This window comes from Neolamprologus multifasciatus, chromosome 23 (genome assembly GCF_963576455.1).
Source record: "Neolamprologus multifasciatus chromosome 23, fNeoMul1.2, whole genome shotgun sequence".
Lineage (NCBI taxonomy): Eukaryota > Metazoa > Chordata > Actinopteri > Cichliformes > Cichlidae > Neolamprologus > Neolamprologus multifasciatus.
The window spans coordinates 41,799,023-41,826,538 of record NC_140460.1 but is presented as its reverse complement, the minus strand read 5'-3'; the positions used below and the strand labels follow the sequence as shown (position 1 = coordinate 41,826,538).

The 27,516-nt window shown below is 44.1% G+C and overlaps 1 protein-coding gene across 9 annotated transcripts in view; it reads left to right on the top strand.

Moving 5' to 3' along the window:
* The window catches only part of LOC146492399 (diacylglycerol kinase zeta-like), a 102,476-nt gene that overhangs the window by 27,075 nt on the left and 47,885 nt on the right, over positions 1 to 27,516 (top strand). For 4 of the 9 annotated variants that reach the window (XM_085150985.1, XM_085150988.1, XM_085150990.1 and 1 more), the window contains exons 2-19: positions 2,223 to 3,398; positions 9,871 to 9,979; positions 10,366 to 10,461; positions 13,116 to 13,193; positions 13,641 to 13,703; positions 15,925 to 15,981; positions 16,130 to 16,198; positions 16,305 to 16,376; positions 16,456 to 16,572; positions 16,788 to 16,853; positions 19,371 to 19,469; positions 19,821 to 19,903; positions 22,125 to 22,185; positions 25,259 to 25,372; positions 25,921 to 26,058; positions 26,337 to 26,415; positions 26,519 to 26,574; positions 26,768 to 26,830. In XM_085150985.1, coding sequence (XP_085007111.1) covers positions 2,440 to 3,398; positions 9,871 to 9,979; positions 10,366 to 10,461; positions 13,116 to 13,193; positions 13,641 to 13,703; positions 15,925 to 15,981; positions 16,130 to 16,198; positions 16,305 to 16,376; positions 16,456 to 16,572; positions 16,788 to 16,853; positions 19,371 to 19,469; positions 19,821 to 19,903; positions 22,125 to 22,185; positions 25,259 to 25,372; positions 25,921 to 26,058; positions 26,337 to 26,415; positions 26,519 to 26,574; positions 26,768 to 26,830 — 2,379 coding nt within the window. In that variant the 5' untranslated portion in view covers positions 2,223 to 2,439. The remainder of the gene's footprint in view (positions 1 to 2,222; positions 3,399 to 9,870; positions 9,980 to 10,365; positions 10,462 to 13,115; positions 13,194 to 13,640; positions 13,704 to 15,924; positions 15,982 to 16,129; positions 16,199 to 16,304; positions 16,377 to 16,455; positions 16,573 to 16,787; positions 16,854 to 19,370; positions 19,470 to 19,820; positions 19,904 to 22,124; positions 22,186 to 25,258; positions 25,373 to 25,920; positions 26,059 to 26,336; positions 26,416 to 26,518; positions 26,575 to 26,767; positions 26,831 to 27,516) is intronic. The other 5 variants (XM_085150989.1, XM_085150986.1, XM_085150993.1 and 2 more) reach the window with 2 other exon arrangements.

Sequence of the window (27,516 nt, the reverse complement as noted above, 5' to 3'; positions counted from 1 at the left end):
AAGATGAAGTTTATACAAATACTGAATAGCTGGCCTCTGTGCCACACATCCACAGGAATCTCATTTTAACCACTTGCACACTCCAGTCGGCGGTTGGAGGTCAAATTGATGCAACATTTTTCAGTTGCCAAGTATGTGGCTATGGTCAGATTTCAGAGCTGAGCTTTGGTTTCATGCTTTGTCTCTGAGGGACGGCATAAACTGATACTTCTCCAACTCAGCAAAATGTGGTTCCTCAAATATGTTAGGTCTGTGTGTACACCATGAAACACCTACAGGATGCACTTATCTCTATTTTAGAAACTACATGCCAAGAAACGAATCAGGAACTGAAATTTATTTTAGCACTTTTATATCTACATTTGACTTCTTCTGAAGAACCACAAAGATTAGACTGACTGATCGAATGTTACGTTTATTTAGTAACTCTTAACTCTAATTTTAGTGATTCTTCTGACTGGAAAGTGAAGCTGAGTGTTTTATTAGTGACACTGATGAAAAGAAGTGTCACTGCTACAGTCCACACTGCTGTGCTGCGTCACACTGTGGTCTAGGGGTGGGCGAAATAAACGATATACGATAGAAACGACATAAATTTGGCCAACGATAGAGATTTTGACTATATCGCGATAGCGCATGTTGATGATGTCATCAAGCTGCGCCTGTTTTGGTCGAAAGCATCACAGCAGCTAAAACCATTATCATCTGCAAATTATGGCGACAGTCATAGCAAAGAGATGAAACACTTTTGAAATATGGGGAAAGCCAAAAACTGCGCTTCCTCCACTTCCGTAACATTGATTCATTAATGTTGAATTCTCTGCAGCTGCTCTGTTCCCATGTTGTTGCAGTATATTAATAACTAACCTCGTATTGTGGATGAATGATCTCAGTTGTTCTCCTGACTGACGTTTGCCCGTGTATAGCATCCTGCTATGTGATTGCATTTGTCCCTGACCACCAGAATCCCTCACGTTCACTTTTATCGAGTGAAAAAAAGTTGGCGTTCATCCTCCAGCTTCACTGTGCTAATGTTATGCTAACATAGCTGTGTCGCTAGCAATCACGTAGCACAACATGTTTAGGTGGAAACTAGCGAGCTAACTTCCTGTTAACTTCTAACTCCGTTAAATTTAATAAATTCTGTTTTCATGGAAGTTAAACTTAATTGTTACACCTGGTAAAGCAGCAACGCTGATGATTTAATTAAAGATGAAAGAATTTAGACAGTTTTAAACTCTGTGTTCGTTTGACTTTGGGACCTGAATGAGACGGAGTTTAGGACCCAGATTACTCCTTGAAGCTCCTCACTACGGCAGCCGTAATGCTCTGATCCATCAAGCAGTGCAGCTTACCAAAGTTGTACTAAAACATGTTTTAACAGATTTCTGCAGCCAAAATCGGTTCGAGGTCAGTAAGCACAACCAGAATTCATACATAAGGCACACTCTCAATTTTTGAGAAATTAAAGGATTTTAAGTCCTTACAGTGTGGAAAATACGTTATACAGAAGAAAAGAATATATCGTGATATATATCGTTACCACACGTGCTTCAAATTCTATCGTGATATGAATTTTAGGCCATATGGCCCAGCCCTACTACGGTCCCTGTGCTCACACATGAGCCTTTTCACTGGAAGCAGCTTCACAGCTGCAGTGAACAGTGTAGCTGCTAGTAAAGCAAACTTATCAGTTAAACGTTTCACTTTATATTGTAAAGATCCTACAATAATGATGTGACCCTGTATGAGCTTTAGTTTATATTTATGACACAGTAGATCTTAGTAGGTCTGTGTGTGTGTGTGTGTGTACCTGTTTAGATGTCTTTGTGGGGACCTAAATCCCCGTCCTCACAGGACAAGACTCAAAATGTGGTTTTAGTGTCAGGGTTATGGTTAGGCATTCATTTTTTAAAGTTAGGGTGAGCGGCTAGGGAAAGCATTATGTCAATGAGATGTTCCCACAAGGACATGAATACACACGTGTGTGTGTGTGTAGATGTTTTGGTACAGAGGTCATAATTGGAAGAAAGCAGCACTGCATCATGAAACAGCAAGTTAGATCATCACACCTGAGCACAGCTGATTCAGTCTGATTTGTTTGGAGATTCTTTTAGTCGTTAACCTCAGTAAACTCTTTGTGTTCAAAGAGGTTGGTGGGAACATTTTTCTCTGTTAATGAGAAATGACAGATTTCTGTAACGGCCTATTTGCCTCTGCAGCATTTCCAAAGGAGGACTGGAGAGTCAGAGACGTCCAGCAGTAGCTATACCAGCTTCGAGTGGAGGAAACCAATCTTCAGTCGCATGGATATCTGATATCTGACTGCTAACCCGCAGTCAATGAAGACAAGGAAAGGCCGCTGTGTGTTCTTTACCCAACCGTATCTCATCAGATGCATTTTGAGTAGCAGTGTACTATATCGCTCTCCAAGACGGGATGGATTTGTTTTTCCAGCGACACTTTGGTCGACGCCAAAAAAGACCAAAGCATTTTGCTGCAGTGCGTCACAAATGTCCCTCAGTTCAGGCCAGTAAAGCCAGGAGGCGCTCCAGCGTCGGTCTGGCCTCTGTAGCATTAGTGCAGTCCAGACGCTCCTCTGTCGGTTTGCCTCTGGTTTGCACTGACCAGCGCAGGCGCCCAAGTGTTGGCCTGCTCGTGGCCAGTGGGCAGAAGCGACAGTCTATCATCGAGCTTGGGCTAACAAATGCAAGTGAAGGACCGGGAAGAGGAACTGCGACAGCAGAGGGGGCCACCACGAGAGGAAGACATCGTCCCTGCTGCTCAGTCTCCTGTGCACGTCGTTCGAAAGTGAAATCTATCGAACCTCATTTACTGGGATCCTCTATGTTACTGGCAAGCGTAGTGCAGATGGGCACAGGACTGAAAAAGGAAGAAGAGGATGAAGAGGACATGGATGTCTCCCCGTGCTCCTGTTCTGAGTCAGGTGAAGAAGAAGAAAGCGATGATGAAGCTGATGAAGAAAGCTTCACCCTGGCAGCTCACCGGCACCTAACGCAGGCTGTGGTTACGGAGAACATCAAAGCCCGGCCCTTGCTCTGGCCTCCTCGCTGTCTGAGACGAAATTCCTCACACTTGCTTCCGGCAGACGCCGTGTTTCAGGACAACGAAGCAGGGTTTGGTGTCTTCGGCCGATATAATCCTTTAGAGTCGAGTCACAGTACAGCGAACTTGACGAACGCAATGTCGACTTCCGTGACCAGTCCCAGCCTCGGCCAGCCTTGGCCAGCAGGCCTGAGCTTTGATGTTGGGGCAGCTGCAGCAGATGTTACCTCATGTGGCTCCATCCTCCATAAAGGCTGTTCCTCACCACTCGATGGAGCCCAGCAAAGCATTTATTACAATCCTTACCAGGATACATGGGACAACTTCCTCTCGTATGTCTCTCTACACACACACACACACACATACACACACACACACACACACACACACACACACACACACACACACACACACACACACCTGACAGAACTGATGTTTTATGTTTTGCAGACATACATTTTTTTCCTCAGATGTTAAAAAATTACAGTGACGTGTAACTAAATAATAACTAAGCAGCAGTTTAACTCTACAGTCAGACTAATTTACTGGCAGCATACAGTGGTTTACAAAAGTATTCGGCCCCCTTTAACTTTCCCACATTTTGTCACATTACAGCCACAAACATGAATCAATGTTATTGGAATTCCAGGTGAAAGACCAACACAAAGTGGTGCACACGTGAGAAGTGGAACAAAAATCATACATGATTCCAAACATTTGTTACAAATAAATAACTGCAAAGTGGGGTGTTTGTAATTATTCAGCCCCCTGAGTCAATACTTTGTAGAACCAGCTTTTGCTGCAGTTGCAGCTGCCAGTCTTTTAGGGTCTGTCTCTACCAGCTTTGCACATCTACAGACTGAAATCTTTGCTCATTCTTCTTTGAAACAGCTCCAGCTCAGTCAGATTAGATGGACAGCGTTTGTGAACAGCAGTTTTCAGATCTTGCCACAGATTCTCTTGGATTTAGATCTGGACTTTGACTGGGCCGTTCTAACACATGGATATGTTTGGTTTTAAACCATCCCATTGTTGCCCTGGCTTTATGTTCAGGGTCGTTGTCCTGCTGGAAGCTGAACCTCCGCCCCAGTCTCAAGTCTTTTGCAGACTCCAAGAGGTTTTCCTCCAAGACTGTCCTGTATTTGGCTCCATCCATCTTCCCATCAACTCTGACCAGCTTCCCTGTCCCTGCTGAAGAGAAGCCCCCCCAGAGCATGATGCTGCCACCACCATATCTGACAGTGGGGATGGTGTGTTCAGAGTCATGTGCAGTGTTAGTTTTCACACAGAGCATTTTGCATTTTGGTCTCATGTGACCAGAGCAGCTTCTTCCACATGTTTGCCGTGTCCCCACATGTTTGCTGTGTCCCCCACATGTTTGCTGCGTCCCCCACATGTTTGCTGTGTCCCCCACATGTTTGCTGTGTCCCCCACATGTTTGCTGTGTCCCCCACATGTTTGCTGTGTCCCCCACATGTTTGCTGTGTCCCCCACATGTTTGCTGTGTCCCCCACATGTTTGCTGCGTCCCCCACATGTTTGCTGCGTCCCCCACATGTTTGCTGCGTCCCCCACATGTTTGCTGTGTCCCCCACATGTTTGCTGTGTCCCCCACATGTTTGCCGTGTCCCCCACATGTTTGCCGTGTCCCCCACATGTTTGCCGCGTCCCCCACATGTTTGCTGCGTCCCCCACATGTTTGCCGCGTCCCCCACATGTTTGCCGCGTCCCCCACATGTTTGCCGCGTCCCCCACATGTTTGCCGTGTCCCCCACATGTTTGCCGTGTCCCCCACATGTTTGCTGTGTCCCCCACATGTTTGCTGTGTCCCCCACATGGCTTGTGGCAAACTGCAAACGGGACTTCTTATGGTTTCCTGTTAACAATGGCTTTCTTCTTGCCACTCTTCCATAAAGGCCAACTTTGTGCAGTGCACGACTAATAGTTGTCCTATGGACAGATTCCCCACCTGAGCTGTAGATCTCTGCAGCTCGTCCAGAGTCACCGTGGGCCTCTTGGCTGCATTTCTGATCAGCTCCTTGTTCGGCCTGTGAGTTTAGGTGGACGGCCTTGTCTTGGTAGGTTTACAGTTGTGCCATACTGCTTCCATTTCTGAATGATGGCTTGAACAGTGCTCCGTGGGATGTTGGAGGCTTGGGAAATCTTTGTGTAGCCTAAGCCTGCTTTAAATTTCTCAGTAACTTTATCCCTGACCTGTCAGGTGTGTTCTTTGGACCTCATGGTGTTGTTGCTCCCAATATTCTCTTAGACAACCTCTGAGGCCGTCACAGAGCAGCTGTGTTTGTGCTGACATTAGATTACACACAGGTGCTCTCTATTTAGTCATTAGCACTCATCAGGCAACGTCTATGTGCAACTGACTGCACTCAGACCAAAGGGGCTGAATACTTTTCAAAGCCACTGTAGATCATTTTTCTGCTTAATGTGAGACAGTGTTTCTTTGAAGATAGAAGATAGACCCATCAGCTTAAAGACACCTCATAATGTAACAGAGAGAGCTGTGACCTTTAGCTCTACACTAATGAATATTTGAATGTCAGTGATCACATGACACTGGCGTTACGGTTGCAGGATCTGAGGGCTGATCTATGCTGCTGTGTTTTTCACTGGCAACTCAAATCAAACTTTGAGCTACTTGGTGAGATGAAGACTGGAGGTCAGAGCAGCTGACTAGCAAAGCACGAGTAGCTGGTTCGAGACCCTGAACAATGCTGGTGTTTCCTTTCTGAGATACCCGACAGAAATAAGAATGAGAAACCACTTGACCTCACTATTGTTACAAATACCTGCTTCAGTCTTCTTGTGGCAGCTGTGGGAACAACATCTGCACAGTTATCACACACACAGGCTAATTCTCTGAAAGCCTCACAGTAAAGTTTGTCTCGCCTTCTGCTTCACGTACAAACATAATCTAAGAAAAAGAGCTTTCTTTCAGGCTGCCGTGCTTCATAAAGCACTAAATAAAACTGAGCTGCATATTGAATATTAAAGAGGTCTGTGGAAACGTTGAAATGACACCATAACATAGAGCTGTGGGAATGTTTATATCAGGCACAGCAGCGTGTTCAAAGCCCTGCAGTCAAAAAAGATGCAAATTAGGGAAAATGTCTGATGGTTTTAGCAGAAGTAAACGTCCATTTCTACCAACCGACCCTTCATGATGATCCGTCACTACATATCAAACGTGGTCAAACACTTGGGAAGTCACAGCAGTATGTTTGTGTGTCTGTGGCATGTTCAGGATGTGTGCAGTGAGCTGCAGGCATCAATCAGATCTTAGAAAGGCTAACTATTGGCGTGGAGGGCTCCCTGTTTGGATGGGTGTTGGTGATGAACGATGCTTTAATACAAACTCTTTTTAATAGACTGTGATAAATGTCCAAAACAGTGCACCGTATTTTAATACTCATGTTTAGGGCTGGGCTACATCATACCGTTCACGGTAATACTGGTATAATGTTGGGCAACGATAAGAAAATGAAATATGGCGATAGAATATGGGTAAAACGCATGCGCAGTGCCTTTGTTTACATACGCACATGGCGGTGACGGAGAATGAGAAGAGCGAAAGCGGATCGTTGAATGAAACAGATGAACCTGAACTGGTTTGTAAAAATGCTGCAGCTTCACTGGTGTGGAACTGGTTTAGCTTTCGTCCGTCAGATACACAACAAAGCACTATTTTTGTTAGCGCATGCTAGCGGGCCGTCGTTATTACCGTGTTGTTTGGAAAATACGGCGCACTTAAAATCAATCCTTTGATTTGTCTGAAAGTCGACAGAGCCCCTTATAATCCCGTGTGCCTTATGTATGAACTCTGGTTGTGTTTACTGACCTCGAAACGATTTTATGTGCACGGCGCTCGAAAATCTGTCAAGTGTTTCAGTACGACTTTGCTAAGCTACGAAGCCGCACCGCTTGATGGATTGTCGGAGCATTACGGCTATCGTAGGCGGAGCCTCGCGGAGTGATACGTACTGTGCTTCAACATAATGTTACCGTACTGTGTGTGTAGAACCTCTTTTTAAGTGTTGTGGATATTATACTTGGTTATGCTGAGGATATGTCGGCCAGTTTCCACTGGAAATGCCTTTTGGTTAAACTGTCAGCAAGGAATTTGCATTTGCACTGTTAAATTTTTATATAACTTTAATGCACATAAAAAACAGCTGCTTGTTTAAGTGAAAATACATTGATGGGTTTTTTGCACTAATGAAGTTGTGAAGTATTTTGTCTCGTGTCAATTATATCGTCAGTTATGTCGTTATCACAAATTTTCAAATATATATCGTGATAAATAGTTTTGGTCACATCGCCCTGCTCTACTCATGTTTACAGCTGTCAGAAAAATGACAAATGCTGCACAATTTTGTGGCAAAACATAGATGTGAGTGTGATATGAAGTAAGGAAGGGTTAAGCTAACAGGGCAGGATTTTGCTTCAGTCCATTAAAACACGTTTTGAAATCCCTGCTAGTTATTTTGCTCTGTGGCTGCTTTTTACATTTTTCTGACAATTATGAGCAACGACTGTTTTCTACTAAGCCGCCTGTTATCTCAGTGTTCATTGTGATTAACAGGCAGCAGTGTGGAGGAGCTGCCTCTGAGAAGCCTGGCTGGGCAGCTGAAGCTTCTGCTACGTGTAGTTGTTGGTTAGACTTCAGTTGTGCTCTGATGTGTGTTGCTGTCCATCTGCCCAAACTGGGACGCTTACGTGACTTCTTGTTACCAGTAATACATTCCATGCAGTCACCAGCACAGCCGTAACTGCCCACACATGCTGTGCGTGCGCTGTGTTACACCCACGCACACCTGTGTCAGCCAGAATCACAGCCGTATGAAATGTGCAGAGCAGCTTCTGACTCACACGTAGCTCGTGGTTTATGCAAATAAATAATAAACATTTCTTTTCCAAATGTGATGACTTTGAATAGTCAAGGTCTTCATATTTATTGAAAATGAAAAGGGACAAATGTGCAAATAAGAAAGACCCAAACTCCCCACGCCTGTGCAACCTCCGACCTTCTTTGCTTCTTTGTGTTAGCATGTCTGGTGTTTTCCACAAACAGATTGGGACCCTGAAACAAACACAGTTAATGGTAAAAGGTATCAAAAAAATGACTGAATCATGAGCAGGGCTGTCTGAAGATATGTTGGGCTCCCGTCTGTACATGACGTCATTTATGACTATTTGAAAACGCGTCCCGTCAGAGACTTTTGACCATTTGAGGCCATTTGGCAGAAATCTGTAATTCCCACAATAATAACAGTCACATTTTCTGAATCCTAACAAAAATACCTACGTTTCGATGTATCATTTGTGTAGGGTAGGGTGAAAATTGAGCGAGGAGGAAGAATTTGGTCAGACGTGAAGAACAGATTCAGAAAACTAGAGTGGTGCACTCTAGCTGAGCTGCATAGCAACCAGAGATGGGCAGTAACGCGTTACTTGTAATGCATTACTGTAATCCGATTACTTTTTTCAAGTTTTTGAAAAATTAAAACTAATAAAACAAGTTTTAAAAGAGACTTTTCCATTTGATTACATTTTGTATGATGATTATGCAGAAAAAGTAGAATTGGGCTGAAAGATCTATCACTTTATCACCTATTCAGGTTGTAAATCGTGTTTTTAAAAAGTAACTAAGTAATTAATTACTTTTGAAAATAAGTAATCTGTAAAGTAACGAATTACCTTTTTGGGGAATAATCAGTAATTAGTTACAGATTACTTTTTTCAAGTAACTTGACCAACACTGATAGCAACCATAGCAACGCATGTATTTTCTGAAAAATCTTCACGGTGTCACAGAAAACTTCAACAGGGGTTTTATGAAAACGGTAAGAGACACGAAACAGCTGAATTATTTGGTAGTAGCCCAATAATTTGAGTGCATTTTAAAGTTGGAGTGGTGTTTGTACGTGAAAGTGTGAGGAAGTAGTTGAGCTTGAAAAGAAGCAGGTTTGAGTACAATCTGGGATGTTTTCCATTCATTTCAATAGGAGAAAAAACTCATAAAAAGCTTAATATTTTAAAACGTGTAAAAGTAATAAATACCAACAGATACAGCCATCATAAGCAGAAATAGCAGAATATTTTAAAATTGAACCATGAAAGTAGCAGAGAAACTGTGGAAGTGGTTTAACAGCAGAAAACAGGAGTGACTTGAAGATTAGGAACTCAATAGTTGTCCAGAGATGGATTCTTCAGCTGAGAGTCAGAGAGGAGTGATAGGTTTGTAGCATAAACCTATTCGCTGGAACATTAAGGACAATTCAACCACACATCAAAAAGCATTAAACACCAAGTAGGCAAAGTTCTTCATGTTTCTCGTGCACGGGAGAGAACTGGACAAACGCCGTTCCTTCGCTTGACCCCAGTTGCTCTCGTCCACTCCCCCGTAACACTGCTCTTTTATTGAGGTTACATGAATATACTTAGGTTCATTAACATATGACGTCTACATACAAACAAAGAGTACCTTGCCGGTGTGTGTGGTCAGAGTGTGACCCCATAAATGACTTCCCTAAACCTGCTGGTCTGGAAGTCCAGCAGTTCATCTAAACAAAAGGCACTTAGACTAAAACAGCTATAGCTACGTTAATCCTACCGTAAAACAATAAGAGAAGGTACGACCTCTCCCATGCTCCCAGGATGTGTGTGTGTGTGTGTGTGTGTGTGCATAGACCTCCACATATGTTCCTGTCACCTTTTGTTACATTGACCACTTTGCTTTCTCTGTTTTCTCGGACGCTGACAGTTTTCCTGGTCTTTGTGTTTCCAGAAAAGCCATAGCCAAGTCCGGTCTGCACCATCTTCCCTGTCAGCCCAGCACATCCTCTCTGACCAGGACCGACCCAGAAGCAAACATCTCCAGCACCGTGGACTGGACTGTGAGTGACGGAGACGTACAGGTCGGCTCTTTATGCCATGTCAGACTGCTGGATTATCAGGAGAGGGAAAGCTACGGCTTTCATAGGCTTAGGAGTCGGGAAAGCATCACAGCGGGTCTTCAGTCCGTCTTGTGTCTGCCGATGAGAAGCATGTTAGACTGAATCATACTGTATGAAATATTAACATGTGGGTTTTTTTCCTGCTAGCTGATCGTGGCTTCACTCACAGCATTTTTCACAGTGATTTGAAATGTCTTCTGTCAAACACATTTCATCAGTGAGCTGATACTTCAGGTCGTTCATTGACGGTCTGTAGGTACCGCAGCTCTTCTTTCAGCTTCTGTCCTTTTCTTAGTCTTTGTCTCTCTCCATATTTGTCTCTGTAGGAGGTAGCTGTGTATGGAGATCATATCTGGTTTGAAACAAACGTGTCTGGAGACTACTGCTATGTGGGAGAACAGCACTGCATTGCCAGATTACTGGTTAGTATCTGCCTGTGTGCAGCCGCCTGCACTCACGCTGCTCTCTGTTCTGTTTGGGGTAGAGTGTGATTTATACATGGCTCCGGTTTGTATTTGCTGTGTTACACTGAATGTTTATACAGTCGCATGCTTCCACGTGCACCTGCTCAGTGTCTGCTGCTTTCTACAAGTTCTTGCATTAACATCAACAACTAAGCAACCGACTTACGGAGATCAGTGTGAAAGTCCAGCATCTGCTTGCACAGTGTGTACTGGCTGCTCAGCAGACATACTGTTAAGTTTTCTTGGCAACAGCTTTAAACAAATGTTACTGGAAGCAGCAAGCAGCAGAATTTAGACTGGTTAACCCTTCCAGCTTCTGTGGACGCAGTGAAACAGCTATGAGCACCACCAGTTAGCAGGTGTGCATCACACTCCCAGTTAGGGATGGGTATCGTTTAGGTTTGATTGCCAAACCGGTACTTTTGAAACGGTGCCGGTGCTTAAAGAATGGAGAACACAAACCTCTCATGTTTTTATTTTTAGCAGTCTCTTTTTTTCTGCAAAATGATAAGCACCGTCCAGCCCCACGCACGGGGCGATCAGTGCTAACTCACTAGTGGAGATTTACCACACCTGCAGTAGATGTGCTCGGTGTGAGGTCTCGCAGCAAGCTATCAAATACGGCGCATTTCTCGGCTTTTAAAAAAACTGCGTCGCCAGGTGTTTCATCAGATTTGAGGTGTTACCTCCTTTGACAGTATCACAGTATCAGCTTAAAGCACTTGTTGCAGCTGCTGAGTTTGCATCTTTTGCTGTGAAGTACAGCCAGACTTTGACCGCTTCGCCTTGGGCATTTTTAATCTGTAGCTCTGCTCTAAAAGAACCTACGTACCTGGACCCGCCTACTATCCTCGGAAACGTAAAATGATTGGCTAGAATCCAAAGTGTATCACAGCTCAGGTTACTACTGTTTATGCCATAATGGCACCGGATATCGGTACCCATCCCTAGTCCTAATGGGACACCCTGAATGAGCAATGAGCTGAACTCGCTGCTGGTAAGAAGAGACGTTACAGTTTTCACATGTGAGACTTGCACAGTAAGAACTCCAACATTTTACCACGATTTAGTCAACATTCCCAAAAACCCTTTGACAAAATTCCCACTTATTCCAGGGTTTAACTTTCTATAGAGTGAGATTGTTATGTTGCCTGTAGTTTAATGACTTCATCTGAAGTTTTTCAGTTGTTTTCTTGATTGGTGAGCGATATCTAGTGTTTGGGCTCGAACACGTGCATCACAGTTCGGCGATGGAGATGTGAAGGACATTTGCATTAGTGACAACAAGATCTTCCTTCAGACTAGAACAACCTAGCACACCTAGCCTTTTGTCTCCAGGAGAAACCGTCCACATTGTCCGCGTGTCTCGTTCTGCTCTGGATCAGTGGAGTTCTTGTGTTTCTCTGCATGTTCAGTCTTGTAATGGTAGTTTAAACACAGCAGCCTGCTCTCCACAAACTAAGCACACAGCTTCACCTCTGACGCTACCACATAAACACTTAAGTGCAGCTGTTATTAAAAACTTTACATTCTGCATCAGTCTCTCTTTTTAATGTGAGCCGTTAGCGTTCAGGGATAGCAAACCAATATCTCCCACAGGCTGTTCCACCACATTTACAGTACGTATGTAAACTCATGTACTCATTCATGTTTGGTGGCTGGAAAAACCTGCATGAAGTAAACTTGTTTCTGTCTGTATCCTAATTCCCGTCGACCTCACTCAGGCCGGTCAGGGACAATCAAATAGCCAAAATCTCACATTTTAGTTGGAAGGGCTCAGCCGGCATCGGGTAAATATAAAAATGTTGACTAATGAGATGCAAATGACCTTTGACCTTTTCAGTTGGTGATGCGAGAGCATTTTCACTACTGTGTTTTTAAAAAATCAGTGCAGTGCTGCTTTTTAAACATCTGTAAACATGTGAAAAGTCCAAAGGTTTGTAAAAAGATGCAGCCGAGTCAGGTCCACAGGCTGTGGGGAGGAGCTGTGCTGTTACAGGCTTCAGTGTCAGATCACAAGGAAATAACAGGGTCTGTGTTTGAACCATGAACTCGTCCCAGTCTCTCCTGTAGTCTGTCTTATCATTCAGTGACACAGCGACAAGTAAATCAATAGATAATATAGTTCTAATGTGTGTATAGGAGTGAGACCCGCCCACCTCCTTAGTTATTATTTCCATTTGCCGGCTGTATGAGGCCTGAACCCCTGAGTGCTCTGATTCATCTGGGATAGTAAACACGGATCGCTGTGTTCCTATAATAATAACATACACACTGAAGCTGCTCTCCTGCAGCACCGTGTCAGCTCGTATCACTGTCAGACACATGCTGGCTGTATCACACGCACAAAGCCGTCATATTTTTAGATACTGTCAAGTCATATCATTGCTATGTTGTTCTGTGGTGGTTTCCCTCAGGTGGTGCAGGACTGTCTCCCAGTGGTCATAGATGGAATTAAGGCTTCATAGTGACTGCTGTTCTTTGAGGCTCATAAAGCAAACGAATGACTTTAACACAAGAACAAACCCTGTTTTTTCTCCTCTTCATGTGATTTAATTGTTAATCAATATTTCTATTCAGAGCTGATCACCTTTTCCCTTTTTTCTTTCTAGCAAAAGTCTGTCAGTCGAAGGAAGTGTGCTGCCTGTAAGATCGTCGCTCACACCGTCTGCATAGAACAACTGGAGAAGGTATAACGCTGCCTGTGAGGATACATGAAGACACAGAGGTGTATATTAGTCCTTATGACTACCAGTAAGGACTCGGTGCCTTTATTATCACAGAGAAGTGTGAAGCAAACTGAACGCTCTCTAGATCAGGGGTGTCCAGCTACCGTCCTGCAGCTTTTAGATGCATCCCTGCTCCAGCACAGCTGAATCAGATGGTTGGATTCCTCTTCAGCAGCCATCACGTTTGGCCTGATAACAAACCGTTCATTAGATTCAGGTGTGTCGGAACAAGGATGCATCTAAAAGCTGCAGCTCTCCAGGACTGGAGTTGGACACACCTGGAAATCTAACATGGATCCAGTGTTGTTGCAGCCAGTAATGATTCTGTATGTCAGTGCAGTCGGATTCATCATTTGTAAGCAGAGCACAACAGGTTGTGTTTGACTGAGCGTCCTGTCTGATCTGCAGTTTCCCGGCTCTAAAGCTCTTCTTATGGATGCCACGCTGCCCGTCAGTGACCCCAGCTTTAGAGTGAGATACACAGAACTCGTCCTTGTCTTCTTTCTCTGTCCTCTCTCTGATCCTCGGTCTGATGGGACTGCACAGGTGATCGTGGGTGCTGACCTTACATCAGTCTGTTATAATGAATCACTGCACAGCAGCGTGGGATGAGGGTGGTTTGGCATATGCCACTCAAAAATAATTATTGTTGATGGAGATGTCACTTCCACTGGGGACAAGTGTATTTAGACACTGAGTGAATCAACGTGGAAGCTAATCCAGGGCAGACACTCTGAAAATTCTTCCTCTGTCAGGGTCCTTTTTTCCAAATCCTTAAAATTTGGTCCTCTCGTTTTTCTTGTGGTGTGATAATCTGATCATCTTGACGGTTTGGGTGCTTCGATCTGAAAACACGAGGAGGTCGTTGATCTGAAGCTGCTTTCTGAAGTGTTCTGGTAAGGAAACGATCAAAAAGGGCCACGATTGGTTGCAGAGACAATGGTCGTGTCCAAATTCATGGGCTGCATCCTCCTGAGGACCCGGCCTTCGCGGTCTACGTGGGCCGGGTCCTCAGAAGGTCGGGTAGGCAGGAAGTAAACGCCTGTGAAATTGGACGGTTTAGCCTTCTGATTAGCGTCACCCAGTGTTGCCAACTTAGCGACTTTGTCGCTATATTTAGCGAGTTTTCAGACCCCCTAGCGACTTTTTTTTAGAAAAAAAGTCGCTAAAAAAGACGTGAAAGCGCATATCGCTTTTACTCTCAACAAGCAGCGGGTGCTGTAACGCAGTCAGTTCTTCTTTTACTCTTATGCTGTTTTGTGGATCAGGTTTAAAACTACTTATAAACACACACACACAAAGTAACTCCACCAGAGTGCCTATTTCGGGTCACTTTTGCCGGTCCAAGCCCGGATAAAGGAGCAGGGTTGGAATTGTGACATTAAAAAAAACAATAATTGCTAAAAGAAATTTAATTTGTAGTTCTAAATAAAGTCTAAATGCATTTAGGACGTTTTTTACTCACTTTATGTCTCATCCACGATGTTATTTCTCTCTCCAACAACATAGGTTACAATTACATTAGCATGACCCATTATGCAAATTAGGTGATGACGTCATTTAGCGACTTCTAGCGACTTTTAGGACAGCCAATAGCGATTTTCCTTACTGAGGAGTTGGCAACACTGGCGTCACCACTGTCTCGGTGGAGTTTAATAAACTCGGCCGTCTGCTCCTTGCTATCTAAAATATAACAGGACACTGGAGTAAACTCTCGACCGTCTGTTTAATCAGTTTTCTGTTTGACGTTTATTCAGCTGTGTGAAAACCACCCGGGGGATTAATAAAGTTTTATTTAATCTAATCTAATAACTTTAATCTCAGCCAAACCGATTTACTCACAAACAAACAAAACACTGAAAAAGCCCAACAATAACATTTTTAGGTTGTCTAAGTGACTTATATATTACGTTTAACCTGAGTAGCGAAACTCCGCGGTGATCTGAAAATAATGTGCCGGGTGTTGTGCCGTTCTCGGCGGCTTCAGTGACCCTCGAGCTCCCGGCGAGCTATCAAGCTGGTGGGTAACAGACGTCTCCGAAAACGTCGAAGCACTTTTGCAAATATGCGATATCTTGATAAACCGAGCAGATATTTGATGTTTACACAGCTACTTTCTGAAAATATGTTAAAAGTTTATTTTGTGACCCAGAAAGATTAATAACAGTAATTTTAAAACTTAGTAGCGGCCGCCATTGTTGGAAACTGGAGCTTGGCTGGGCCGCGCTATGAATTCTGGGATATGGTGGGCCAAGAAGGACACACCCGACCCATCCTTCAAATCCGGGGAAAAGGAGGACGCATTTGTCGGCTGCATTCGGAGGAGTCTACGAATTTGGACAGCCTTCGTCGCGTCACTGTGACGTAATTGGTCTACAAATGCGTCCTCAGGAGGAAGCAGCCATGAATTTGGACACGACCAATGCCAGGATGGAGGAAGCGCTAACGATGTGTATCCTCACACCTGTGTGACGTAATTCAGGGCTATTGAACTGATGGGGGGGGGTCCCCCCTCTGCTTGTTCCTTTCTGTCAGCGAGTCCTGTTGAGGAAGTCATGACCCTTAACTGTAAGACACATGACACCTAATCGGCCTGTCCCACAGGCGTGACAGTGCTGTGAACATTTTGTGCTGCTTACCCAGGAAGTGTGCCGTTAGACCGCGGTAACCCTCTTCTTCTTCTCTGCTCCAGATTAATTTCAGGTGTAAACCATCATTCAGAGAATCAGGATCCAGAAATATCCGAGAGGTGAGTTCTGGTTTCTTTCTTTCTCAGTTTTTTGGGGGTTCAAACTTGCTGCTGCAGCTGGATCATCGTACAGTCACAGCTATAAACACTCGTGTTCGTTGAATTCTGAGTGTTGTAAATTTCTGCTGTGTTTTTTGTGTGTGCTCAGCCCATTGTGGTTCGCCATCACTGGGTGCATCGGAGACGACAAGAAGGCAAATGCAGACAGTGTGGGAAGGTGTGGAAATGATCGTCTCACTGACGAGCAGTAGTTGTCCTAAACATCTGCTTTGCATCTGTAACTGAACAGAAGTGGAAACAAGTTTCTCCTTCTTTGCTTTCAGGGCTTCCAGCAGAAGTTTGCGTTCCACAGTAAAGAGATCGTTGCCATCAGCTGCTCGTGGTGCAAACAGGCTGTGGGTATCACACTGATGCCGTTCATGTCTCCAGAGCTCAATAAATGCACATATTATAACCATGCATCTCTTCCATTAGTACCACAACAAGGTTTCTTGCTTCATGCTGCAGCAAATTGAGGAAGCTTGTCCAATGGGTGCTCACGCTGCCCTCATAGTTCCACCCACATGGATAATTCGGGTCAAACGCCATCAGGTAACGCTGTTCTTAGTGCTTCCATCCTGCTTCAATTATGAGGTCATTTTGTTGTCTGCTGTCATTCAGGCAGCCATCAGTCAGATCAGTGGTTTCGTGTTACTGCAGGTACTTTAAGTGGTGTGTGGATAGAATAAAAGGAACTGTAGGGGAGCAGTGATGGCAGCACATCCTGATGAAATGATGTGAAATCAGCTGCTTTCTCTGTCTCACAGTCATCGATGAAGTCCAGCAAAAAGAAAAAAAGAACATCGTTCAAGAGGAAAAGCAGCAAAAAAGAGGTTAGTCTTGTGCTACAGTCATACTGCAGATAAAGCTCGAACTCTGACTTCTTAAGCAAACAGCGAAGCCTGTCTAGTGTTTGTGAGTCTTTGTCATCTTAAATCAACACATGAACACTTCATATAGTTTATTTTTGGGAAAAGAACCTTTGAACAGCACGTTTACGATGATATCATCCAAACATGGAGGGCAAGCTCAGCCGCGGGTCACATGCTGACATCTTTGTACAGTCCATGCATCAAAGTTAGAGTCTTACCTACATTTATACACATTGTAAAGATGCTATATGACTCCATTAAGGGCAGTGCAGTGGTGCGGTGGTGAGCACTGTTGCCTCACAGCAAGAAGGTCCTGAGTTCAGTTCCACCACCTGGCCAGGTTTGCGTGTTCTCCCCGTGTTTGTGGGGGTTCCTCCGTCCACTCTCCACGCCGTTAGTGGGGTCAGGTTAACGCTTTAAAGCCTGTCAGAGCAGCATGCTCTGTTTTGCGTAACTATTTTTAAATCCCGGTAGCTCTGCAACCACGTGAGCTAGCGCAATCATTTTTTTTGCATATGAAACCGGAGGAGTTGTACTTACATCTTATGCCATCAGCTTGTCCTCGGTCACAGTTTCCTTCCACATATAGCTTTGCAAAAACTGCATAAAAAGCACTTGCAGCAACAAAAACATAATATTCCAGAAACACGCTTTGCCGATCCGATCAGCTGTTTGTAACACTTCCTACATTGGAATAGACGTCAGCACGAACTATCGCATGTCCGCCATGACCTGCCCAAAACCGGAAGTGACGTCATTTTGTGGAAATGTAGTTTTTTACCATCAGGGCCTCATGAGCCTATACTGGTGTTTTTAAAAGTTATCTTTGACTTTATGACTTTCTGTGTGGTTTCTGGGATGCTTAGGACTCATATTGCACTGCTGGAAATAGTTTATTTTGATGCATATGCTGCTTTTTTGCAAATTTGCATTATAATATTTATTTTCGTTTTTCCTGCAGTATATAAAAATTGGTGTATTTCAAAAATAAAACTATGAAGACACTCAAAATAAATTTCCTGTGGTGGGAAACTATTTTGTGCAACTTTTTTGTATTTACAGTTTTGAGGGATAAGCCTCTTAAATTTCTCTAACTAGAAATATATGTTAAAAAAACAAAAACGATTTTACATTTTTTTGTAGTTTATTGCACTTTTTTGCAATTTATGTAATTACTATGCACTTAATGCAGACATATTATTAAAATCTGGGCTGTAATGGTTGTATTGATGTATAGCAACTTGAAATGCTCCCAAAAATGGCTCCACAGCATGTAAACATATAATATAAGCTCTGGCAGACTTGGTTCTATGGTAGGTCTTAAAGGGTTAATTGGTCATTCTAAATTGCCCACTGGTGTGAATGTGAGTGTGAGTTGTTGTTTGTCTCTACGTGTTAGCTCTGCGACAGACTGGCGACCTGTCCAGGGTGCACCCTGCCCCTCCCCCTAAGACAGCTAATAAAGGGTGGAGCCTATCCCAGCTGGGACAGACACAGCCAGCGTCTGTGAAGGACCTCAGTCATCCAGGCCATCGTAGTCTGAGGAGCTTGGAAAGAAAAGCGTCTGGACGTTCGAGTTTCTTGAAGACGTTTCTTAGAACTGAAGAAACTTCTCAGTTCTCAGAGACAATTGGTGGAGAGTCCCAGATTTAAGCCCTATGAGTGTCCCCAAGAGGGTCCTGGACCCCCTATTGATCCTCTACCTAATCACGTGTCAAGGTGTGAAAACGGGTGTAGGTCACAATCAGCCAGGTGGCACATTGTGAAACCTGGCCCCACCCTATCATGTGATCTCCAGAGGTCAAGTGGCCCAGGATGTGAAGGATCTCAAAGCTGTATCATAGCAGACAGTTGGTGTGGTAAGCCCCGCCCTCTGTTCAAAGATGGTCGTTCACAGTGGACGTAGATGCTTCTTTCACTCCTCTTTCAAACTACGATGACCTGGAGACTGAGAACCTTCACAGCCACAGCTGGGAGAGGCTCCAGCCCCCCCGCGACCCTGAAAATGATAAGAGGACGAATGGATGGATGGTTTTACGAATCGCTATAGATGATTGTAATTGATTGTAATCCCACAATCAGTCTGTTTTCTAACTCTAGTTCTGTTTTCTTCTATTTTTATTTGAGTTTTTTGTTTTAGTAAAATGTTGATGTGAGTGTGCGTAAGATGCACTCACTTTATTAAAGTCTCATAAAAGTCAAAGCAGGGCTTCATGTGTAACAGGACGTTTATGAGGAGTCTGAACTGTTCTACAGTCACAGTAAATATTGTTTCTTTGATGATGACTGGTTAATATTCTGTGTGTGAGATAAAGCCTGTTTTTTAGGACATGACTTGCTTTTTGTTTGGAACAGGAAACCTTCAGATGTCTTCTAATGAGAAGCTAAAACATCTTTTAGTTTTCGGTCCTTAATTCTATTTTTTAAATACTGCAGTGAGCAACAGCTGCTGTGCTGATCCTGTTTTTTCTCTGACAGGACGGGCGGCAGTGGAAGCCATTCATAATCCGACCCATCCCATCACCGCTTATGAAACCCCTGCTTGTGTTTGTCAATCCCAAGAGTGGAGGAAACCAGGTACTCAGATTTGGAAACAGATACACCCCAGTGCAGGCATACAGTCAGTGACCTCGTAGTAGTCCTCTTTTTGTCCAAAATGATTTAGATCTGGTGTTTTTGGCAACAGAAAGTTTTAAATTTTAAATAAAAAGCAATAAACCACAGGACAAAAACTGGGAAAATAACTAAAATATAAACTATAACTTGGTGTAGTTAACTAACTCATTACCAAAGAGAGAACATTAGTGATCAATCATGTCACTGTTGATGTTTGAGGCCACAATGAAACAAACATGAACATATCTGTGGACTCACAGGAACACAAACTGTGATGAAGTGTGTCTGACTGACTGCTTCTCTGTTGGTCAGGGCACGAAGATTTTGCAGTCCTTCATGTGGTATCTGAACCCCAGACAGGTGTTTGACCTGAGCCAAGGAGGACCAAAGGAGGGGTTAGTGTCTCACACACATACACGTGCACATAAACATATACATGCACATACACATGCACATGTACATACACATACATGCACATGTACATACACACACACATGCACATGTACACACACACACATGCACATGTACACACACACACACACACACACATACACATATACATGCACATATACGTACACACATACATGCACATGTACGTACACACATACATGCACATGTACGTACACACATACATGCACATATACATACACACACACACATACACATTTACATACACACACACACATACACACATACATGCACATATACGTACACACACACACATACACATTTACATACACACACACACATACACACATACATGCACATATACGTACACACACACATACACATTTACATACACACACACACATACACACATACATGCACATATACGTACACACACACACATACACACATACATGCACATATACGTACACACACACACATACACATTTACATACACACACACACATACACACATACATGCACATATACGTACACACACACACATACACACATACATGCACATATACGTACACACATACATGCACATATACGTACACACACACACATACACATATACATACACACATACACATATACATACACACACACACACACACATACACACATACATGCACATGTACGTACACACACACATACACATATACATACACACACACACATACACACATACATGCACATATACGTACACACATACATGCACATGTACGTACACACATACATGCACATATACATACACACACACACATACACATATACATGCACATATACGTACACACATACATGCACATGTACATACGTACACACATACATACACACACATATACATGCACATGTACATACACACACACATATACATGCACATGTACATACACACACACATATACATGTACATATACATGTATATGTACAGTTGTGTGAAATAATGTTTTCCACCTTCCTGATTTCCTATTTGTTGCTCAAGGTTAGTCACCCTTAATGTTTCAGATCATCAAACAAAGTTAAATATTAGATAAACAGACGATAACATGAGTAAACACTAAATACAGTTACTAAATGAAGGTGTTTATTATTGTTTATTATTAAAGGGAAAGAATTCCACCCCACCCTCGTATAACATAAATTAACTGCGGTATATGTGGTTTACTGTGGTGAAGCTTAAACCCAGGCCTGATTACTGCCACCACCTGTTCTTAGTCAAGAAGTCACTTAACTATGACCAGCCTGACAAAGGGAAGTAGACCAAGACCAGAATGAGCCATTATCCACAGAAGGCAAAGACAAGGAACAGCGGCGAACCTTCCCAGAAGTGGCCAGCTGGCCAAAATTACCCCAAGAGCACAGTAATGATTTATCCAAGAGAACAACATCCAAAGAACTGCAGGCCTCACTTTCCTCAGTTAAGGTCAGTGTTCATGACTCCACCATAAGACAGACGCAGGGCAAAACTGGCCTGCAAGAGTTCTGAGATGAAACCCACTGCTGAGCAAAAAGGAACATAAAGGCTCGTCTCAGTGTTGCCAAAAAAACATCTTGATGACCCCCAGTTTGAAAAGTGTTCTGTGGACTGAAGAGACAGAAGTTTAATTTTTTCGGTGTGCCTCATCACATCTTGTGTAAAAATAGCACAGCATTTCAGAAAAAGGAACATCATACCAACAGTAAATTGGCTGGTGGTGGTTGTGTGAAGGTCTGGGGCAGGACCTGGAGACTGGCTGCAGTAAATGGAAGCATCAGTTCTACTGAAGCTTTCTGAAGGAGAATGTCCTGTTTGTGACCTCGAGCTGAAGACGCTTCTGTTCTGCAGCAGGATAATGATCGAAAACACACCAGCAAGTCCACCTCTGAGTGGCTTAAGAAAAACAAAATGAAGACTTTGGAGTGGCCGAGTCAAAGTCCCGACATGAATCCGATCTTAAAGGCTGTTCATCCTCAAAAACCCTCAAATGAGGTTGAATTACAACAATTCTACAAAGATGATACTTGTGTTGTCCTTGTCTAATATTTGAATTTGTTTGATGATCTGAAACATTTAAGTGTGACAAACATACCAAAAAAAACAGGAAATCGGACACTTTTTCACAGCACTGTATATTTGCTGATCTGCTGTGTTAGAATGAACTGAATTAACCATCGACCTTTGTCTTGTAGTTTGGAGCTGTATCGTAAAGTCCATAACCTGAGGATACTGGCCTGTGGAGGAGACGGCACTGTAAGAATGACCACATGCACACAGACATGTACCATTAATATGTTCACTTTGCAAAAGTCATGTGCATTTGCATTCAGCTGCTGCCTGGGAATATGTATTATTTACTAGGTGGAATGATTTCTCTTACCTCTATTTGAAAATAGTCTCAGATATAAGAAAAGTTTGGTAAATTGCTGATCATTAGCTACAAGAGTGTTTTTCACTCCCAGGATCTGGGGACCAAGCTTTTTAAATGTGCACGTTTGCTTCTTGTCTGAGCTCATGCTTGGATAAAACAGAACTGTAATAGTAGTACAGAGCCCTGCTTATACCATTCTTGCTTTCAATCAGGGTGTAAAACTACAAATCAAATGAATTATAATGTGTATTTAATTTGCATATTATTTAGACTAGGAAGGATAGATGGATGGATAGGTTTCCAGTTTCAAACTTTCGGCTCGGCTTCCCCTCATGAGATCTGCTTTAGAGATGCTGTTCTTCCTCTGACATCACAAAGTCTCAGACCTTTGCTGACTGGAGACTTGTGCTTTTTGTTTTGCAAAATCTCTAGTGATCAACTTTCTGCAGAGCGCTTTAGAGGGCTGTCCCTGCAGGCTACACTAGCTGCAGGTTGATTTCGTTGAATGAACCTCTGACTGGCAGAATAAATGCACGAGTGTCATCTGAGCACTGCTTCAAGGAAACCTTACTTTTTGTACTAAGGAGTTAAAATATTCAAAGCCACTAATTAGCTTCCATTTGATTGGTTTAGACAGGTAGTACAGAACAGTCAGTTTATGACCAGTATCTTTATTTATAATCCAACAGGACTAATCAAACAATAAATATGTAATTCATATCCTATAAACTCTCTTAGTAAAAGCAAAGTGAAAGTGTAACATGGAGCATATTTAAACTGAAATCAAATTCCCACCACTTCACTCTGCTGCGAACTGCTCCATTCGCCTGATGAGGGCAACAGAACCACATCATCTGCGAAAAGCCGAAAGTGAAAGCCTTGCACCACTTGGCTACACCTAGAGATGCAGAACAGAGGGTGGCTCTGGCGGAGGACATCACCCACCGGAAACAAGTCCAGCTTATTGCCGAGCTGCAACGGTTGTATAAGGATTGAATGGCCCGAGGGACACGGTCAAATGCCTTCTCGTCCTCAAAGCACATGTAGACTGCTTGGGCAAACTCCCATGCACCCTCAAGTATCCTTGGTCCAGTATTCCATGACCAGGAACATTACCTTGTTCCTCCTGTATCCGAGATTCAACTAACGGAGTGACTCTACTTTCCAGCACCCTGGCATAGACATTCCCAGGGTGGCTGAGGAGTGTGATTCCCCCTATAGTTGGAACAACCACCCCAGTCTGCCAATCTAGAGGTACTGCCCCTGACCTCCATGCAACATTGTAGAGGCGTGTCAACCAGGACAGCCCTACAAGATCCAGAGCCTTCAGGAACTCAGGGCGAACCTCATCCACCACACGCTCCCTGCCACCAAGGAGAGGTTTCACTGCCTCAGTGACATCACCCCCAGAGATAAACGAGTTCTCCCTCTCGTCCTCAGATTCTGCTTCCTCCTCAGAAAATGTGCCAGTGGGATTAAGGAGGTCCTCGAAGTATTCCTTCTACCGCCCAATGATGTTCTCAGTCGTAGTCATCAGTACTCCACCCGTACTATGCACCAACTGCCTTGTGTCTGCAGCTCAGTGCAGCAGCTTGGGCAATGGAGGTGCTGAACATGGCGCATTCAGACTTATTGAAGCTCTGCCGGAGGTGTGAGTTGAAGATCTTGAGGTCCAGGGCCTCTGCTACACCAGGTCTGTCCAGTATCCTCCCCCGCCACCTGATCCAACTCACCACCAGGTGGTGATCAGTTGACAGCTCTGCCCCTCTCTTCACCCGACTGGCCAGAAGATGTGCCCCAGGTCTGGTGATACGATTCTAAAATCAATCATCGACCTGCGGCCTACGGTGTCTTGGTGCCACGTGCACTTTTGGACGTCCTTATGTTCGAACATGGAGTTCGTTATGGACAAACTGTGGTTTGTACTGAAGTCCAATAACAAAACAGCGCTCGTGTTCCTCCCAATCACGCTCCTCCAGGTCTCACTGTCATTGCCTACATGAGTGTTGAAGTCTCCGCGTAGGACAACAGAGTCTCCAGGTGGAGCACCCTCAAGCACTCCACCCAGGGATTCCAAGAAGGCTTCTGAGGTCTCTGGTTTCTGAAGGTTTCTGAAGGTTTCTGAACCGTTGTTTGGCTCATAAGTGCAGACCAGAGTCAGGACCCATTCCCCGACCCGTAGGCGCAGGGAGGAAACTCTCTCGTCCACCGGGAGAAACCCCAACATAGAGGCAGCAAGCCAAGGGGATACTAGGATACCCACCCCATCCCGCTGCCTTTCACCAGGGGCAACTCCAGACTAAGACAGAGTCCAGCCCCTCTCCAGGAGACTGGTTCCAGAGCGCAAGCTGTGCATTGAGGTGAGCCCGACTATACCTTCCCCACCAGGGAAGTGACATTTCATGTCCCAGTCACTAGTTTTGGTAGTCAGGGATCGGTCTGCCAGGGCCTGCTCCCGGCTGCCACCCGACACACAATGCACCCGACTCCAAGAGTGCCTCATGTGGTAGTGGGCCTACAGGAGGATGGGCCCATGTCCTTTGTCGAGCTGCACCTGCCCCATGGACTAAGGCCCGACCACCAGACGCTTGCCTCAAGGATCCTCCCCAGGCCTGGCTCCAGGGTGGGGCCCCGGTAACCCTATCCCGTGCAGTGTGAACTGTTTCCTCAATGTTCTACTCATAGTGGTCTTTTGAATCGCTCTTTGTCTCCCCCCTCGTGTTGACAAGCTAAACAAGCGGCTAAACAAGCAGCTAAACAACCGTTAGCGCGGTTAGCTCGTTAACGTCTTAGCGCTGTACAGCCCCACGCACAGGGCAGACTGCGTTAACTCGCTAACGGAGATTTGCCGCATTAATGCGGTTGTGATGTTAAAGTCATTTTGTGTGTCTCTGTGTGTGTGTGTGTGTGTGTGTGTGTGTGTGTGTGTGTGTGTGTGTGTGTGCATTGAACCAGGTGGGTTGGATCCTATCGTGTCTTGATGAACTGGCATTAACCCCCCAGCCTCCGGTTGCTGTGTTACCACTTGGGACAGGAAATGACCTTGCTAGGACCCTTAACTGGGGAGGGGTGGGTACAAACTAAGAAACACACACACATCTAACATGAATAAATCCAGACTCCAGTCGCTGGCTGCTGGAAATCAAACTCTTTGTATCAACATTAATCATGTCTTCTAACTCTTGTGTGTCTGCCATGTTTTTACGTTTAGATTTACCTTCAGTCTGTTTATAGGTTTGGATTAACTCTGAGTTTCACCTCCTGTAGCGTTTGATTTTAGAAGTGACTGTTTTTTAAAAGTAAAGAATGAAGTAAAAAAGCAAAATGTTTTAGTGAGCCTTCGACTTGGCATGAATTCTACAAGTGTCTGCAAAGTGCTGGATGGATGGAACAACATTCTCCCCAAATTTATTTTTGGTTTGTGGTGGTGTCTTAAACATAGGTACATAATCAGCCACAGGAGGGGCCATAGCTTTTTATTTATTTTAATGTATTTTAATTTTGTGCTCTGCGGCTGTTTGCACGCTGGAAAGCATGCTATGATGAAGGTGAACCCTCAGAACTTTCCTTAAATGTGTCACATATCTGTATATTTGTGCGTGCATGAATGCATTCAGGGCTACACGGATGAACCTCTGTCTAAGATCCTGTCTCATGTGGAGGAGGGAACAGCTGTCCAGCTAGACAGGTGGAACCTCCTGGTTGAACCAAACCACAGTGCAGGGGCTGAGCCAGATGAACAGCAAACTGATAAGGTCAGTGCATACACACGCACGCACATGCACATGGACACACACATACCTGGGACTCTCTACCATTTGGTTTTGGAACTGAAGTAGCTTCTCAGATGAGAAGTGAAACATCTTCAAGAAATGTAAAGAACTCCAGATGCTTTCTTTCCAAGCTCCTTACACTACACACACACACACACACACATACACGCACGCACATGGACACACACACTCACACTCTCAAGCAATGGATTCACCAATGTGACCTCAGCTAACCAGTGTGTGTGTCTGCATGGTCTCAGCTTCCTCTGGATGTTTTCAACAATTACTTCAGCCTTGGATTTGATGCCCACGTGACTCTTGAATTTCACGAGTCGAGAGGTACAAACACCACTGTGACACAAAGATTCACATTCTGACGTGGCTTGTTTGGTGGCTCTGGATGAGGAGCATGTGCTTCATTTACTGTCTGTGACTGTTTCAGAGGCCAACCCAGAGAAGTTTAACAGTCGTTTCAGGAATAAGATGTTCTACGCTGGGGTGAGTTTACCCTCAAGTTTAAAATCATGTTGGAAGCATGTGTCTTTAACAATGATCCAACTTAAAGGACCACTGCTCGTTTTTCAAATGCTGTTCCAATCAGTCAATCATGTCTGTGTGACTGGTGCAACCAATAAGCAAAGAATAAGGGCCTGCTTTGATTTCATGATGCACTCCTGCTTGTCTCACACAGACGGCATTCTCAGATTTCCTGATGGGAAGCTCCAAAGACCTGTCAAAGCACATCAAAGTGGTGGTGAGTAGCTGTCAGCCAAACCTCTGTCTGTCCGATTCAGATCTTATACACCGTATTCAGATACAGTAGAATATGGCCCAAGCAAGAGAGTACTGGTAACTGCAGTGTGTGCACACACCCAGTCAAAGGTTTATGGACACTCCAGCAGGTATCATTAACTCTGGCCCACATAGCAAGCAGGTCTGGACTGGATCTTCTGACTGACTGGTGTCATGGCAGAGTGTATGTCAGGTCTGGCAATGATGCACTATTTATCTTCCTATTTTCCTATTTTAGTTAGAAGACCCAAATGCCATGTTGTAATACTATACTGCTATGGTAGCCAACATTTCAAATGCAGGGTTGACTGGTTTGTGAGTGTACACTTTATCCAAAACCTAGTGAGAGTTTGCTCATCTTTGCCAGTGGGTGGCTGTAGCTCAGGAGGTAGAGCGGGTCACCTACTGATTAGAAGGTTAGTGGTTTGATCCCTGGCTCCTCCAGTCTGCATGTCGAGAGTGTGAATGTGTATGAATGTAGTTAGGAAGCACTCAGATAAGAGGAGGTGTGTGATTGGGTGAGTGTGGCATGTTGTATAGAGCACTTTGAGTAATCGGGAGACTAGAAAAGCTCTATATTAGAATCAGTCCATTCACTGTCTGAACAGAGTTTCGTCATGTTACGTTTGCACTGTTTTGCATGTTCTG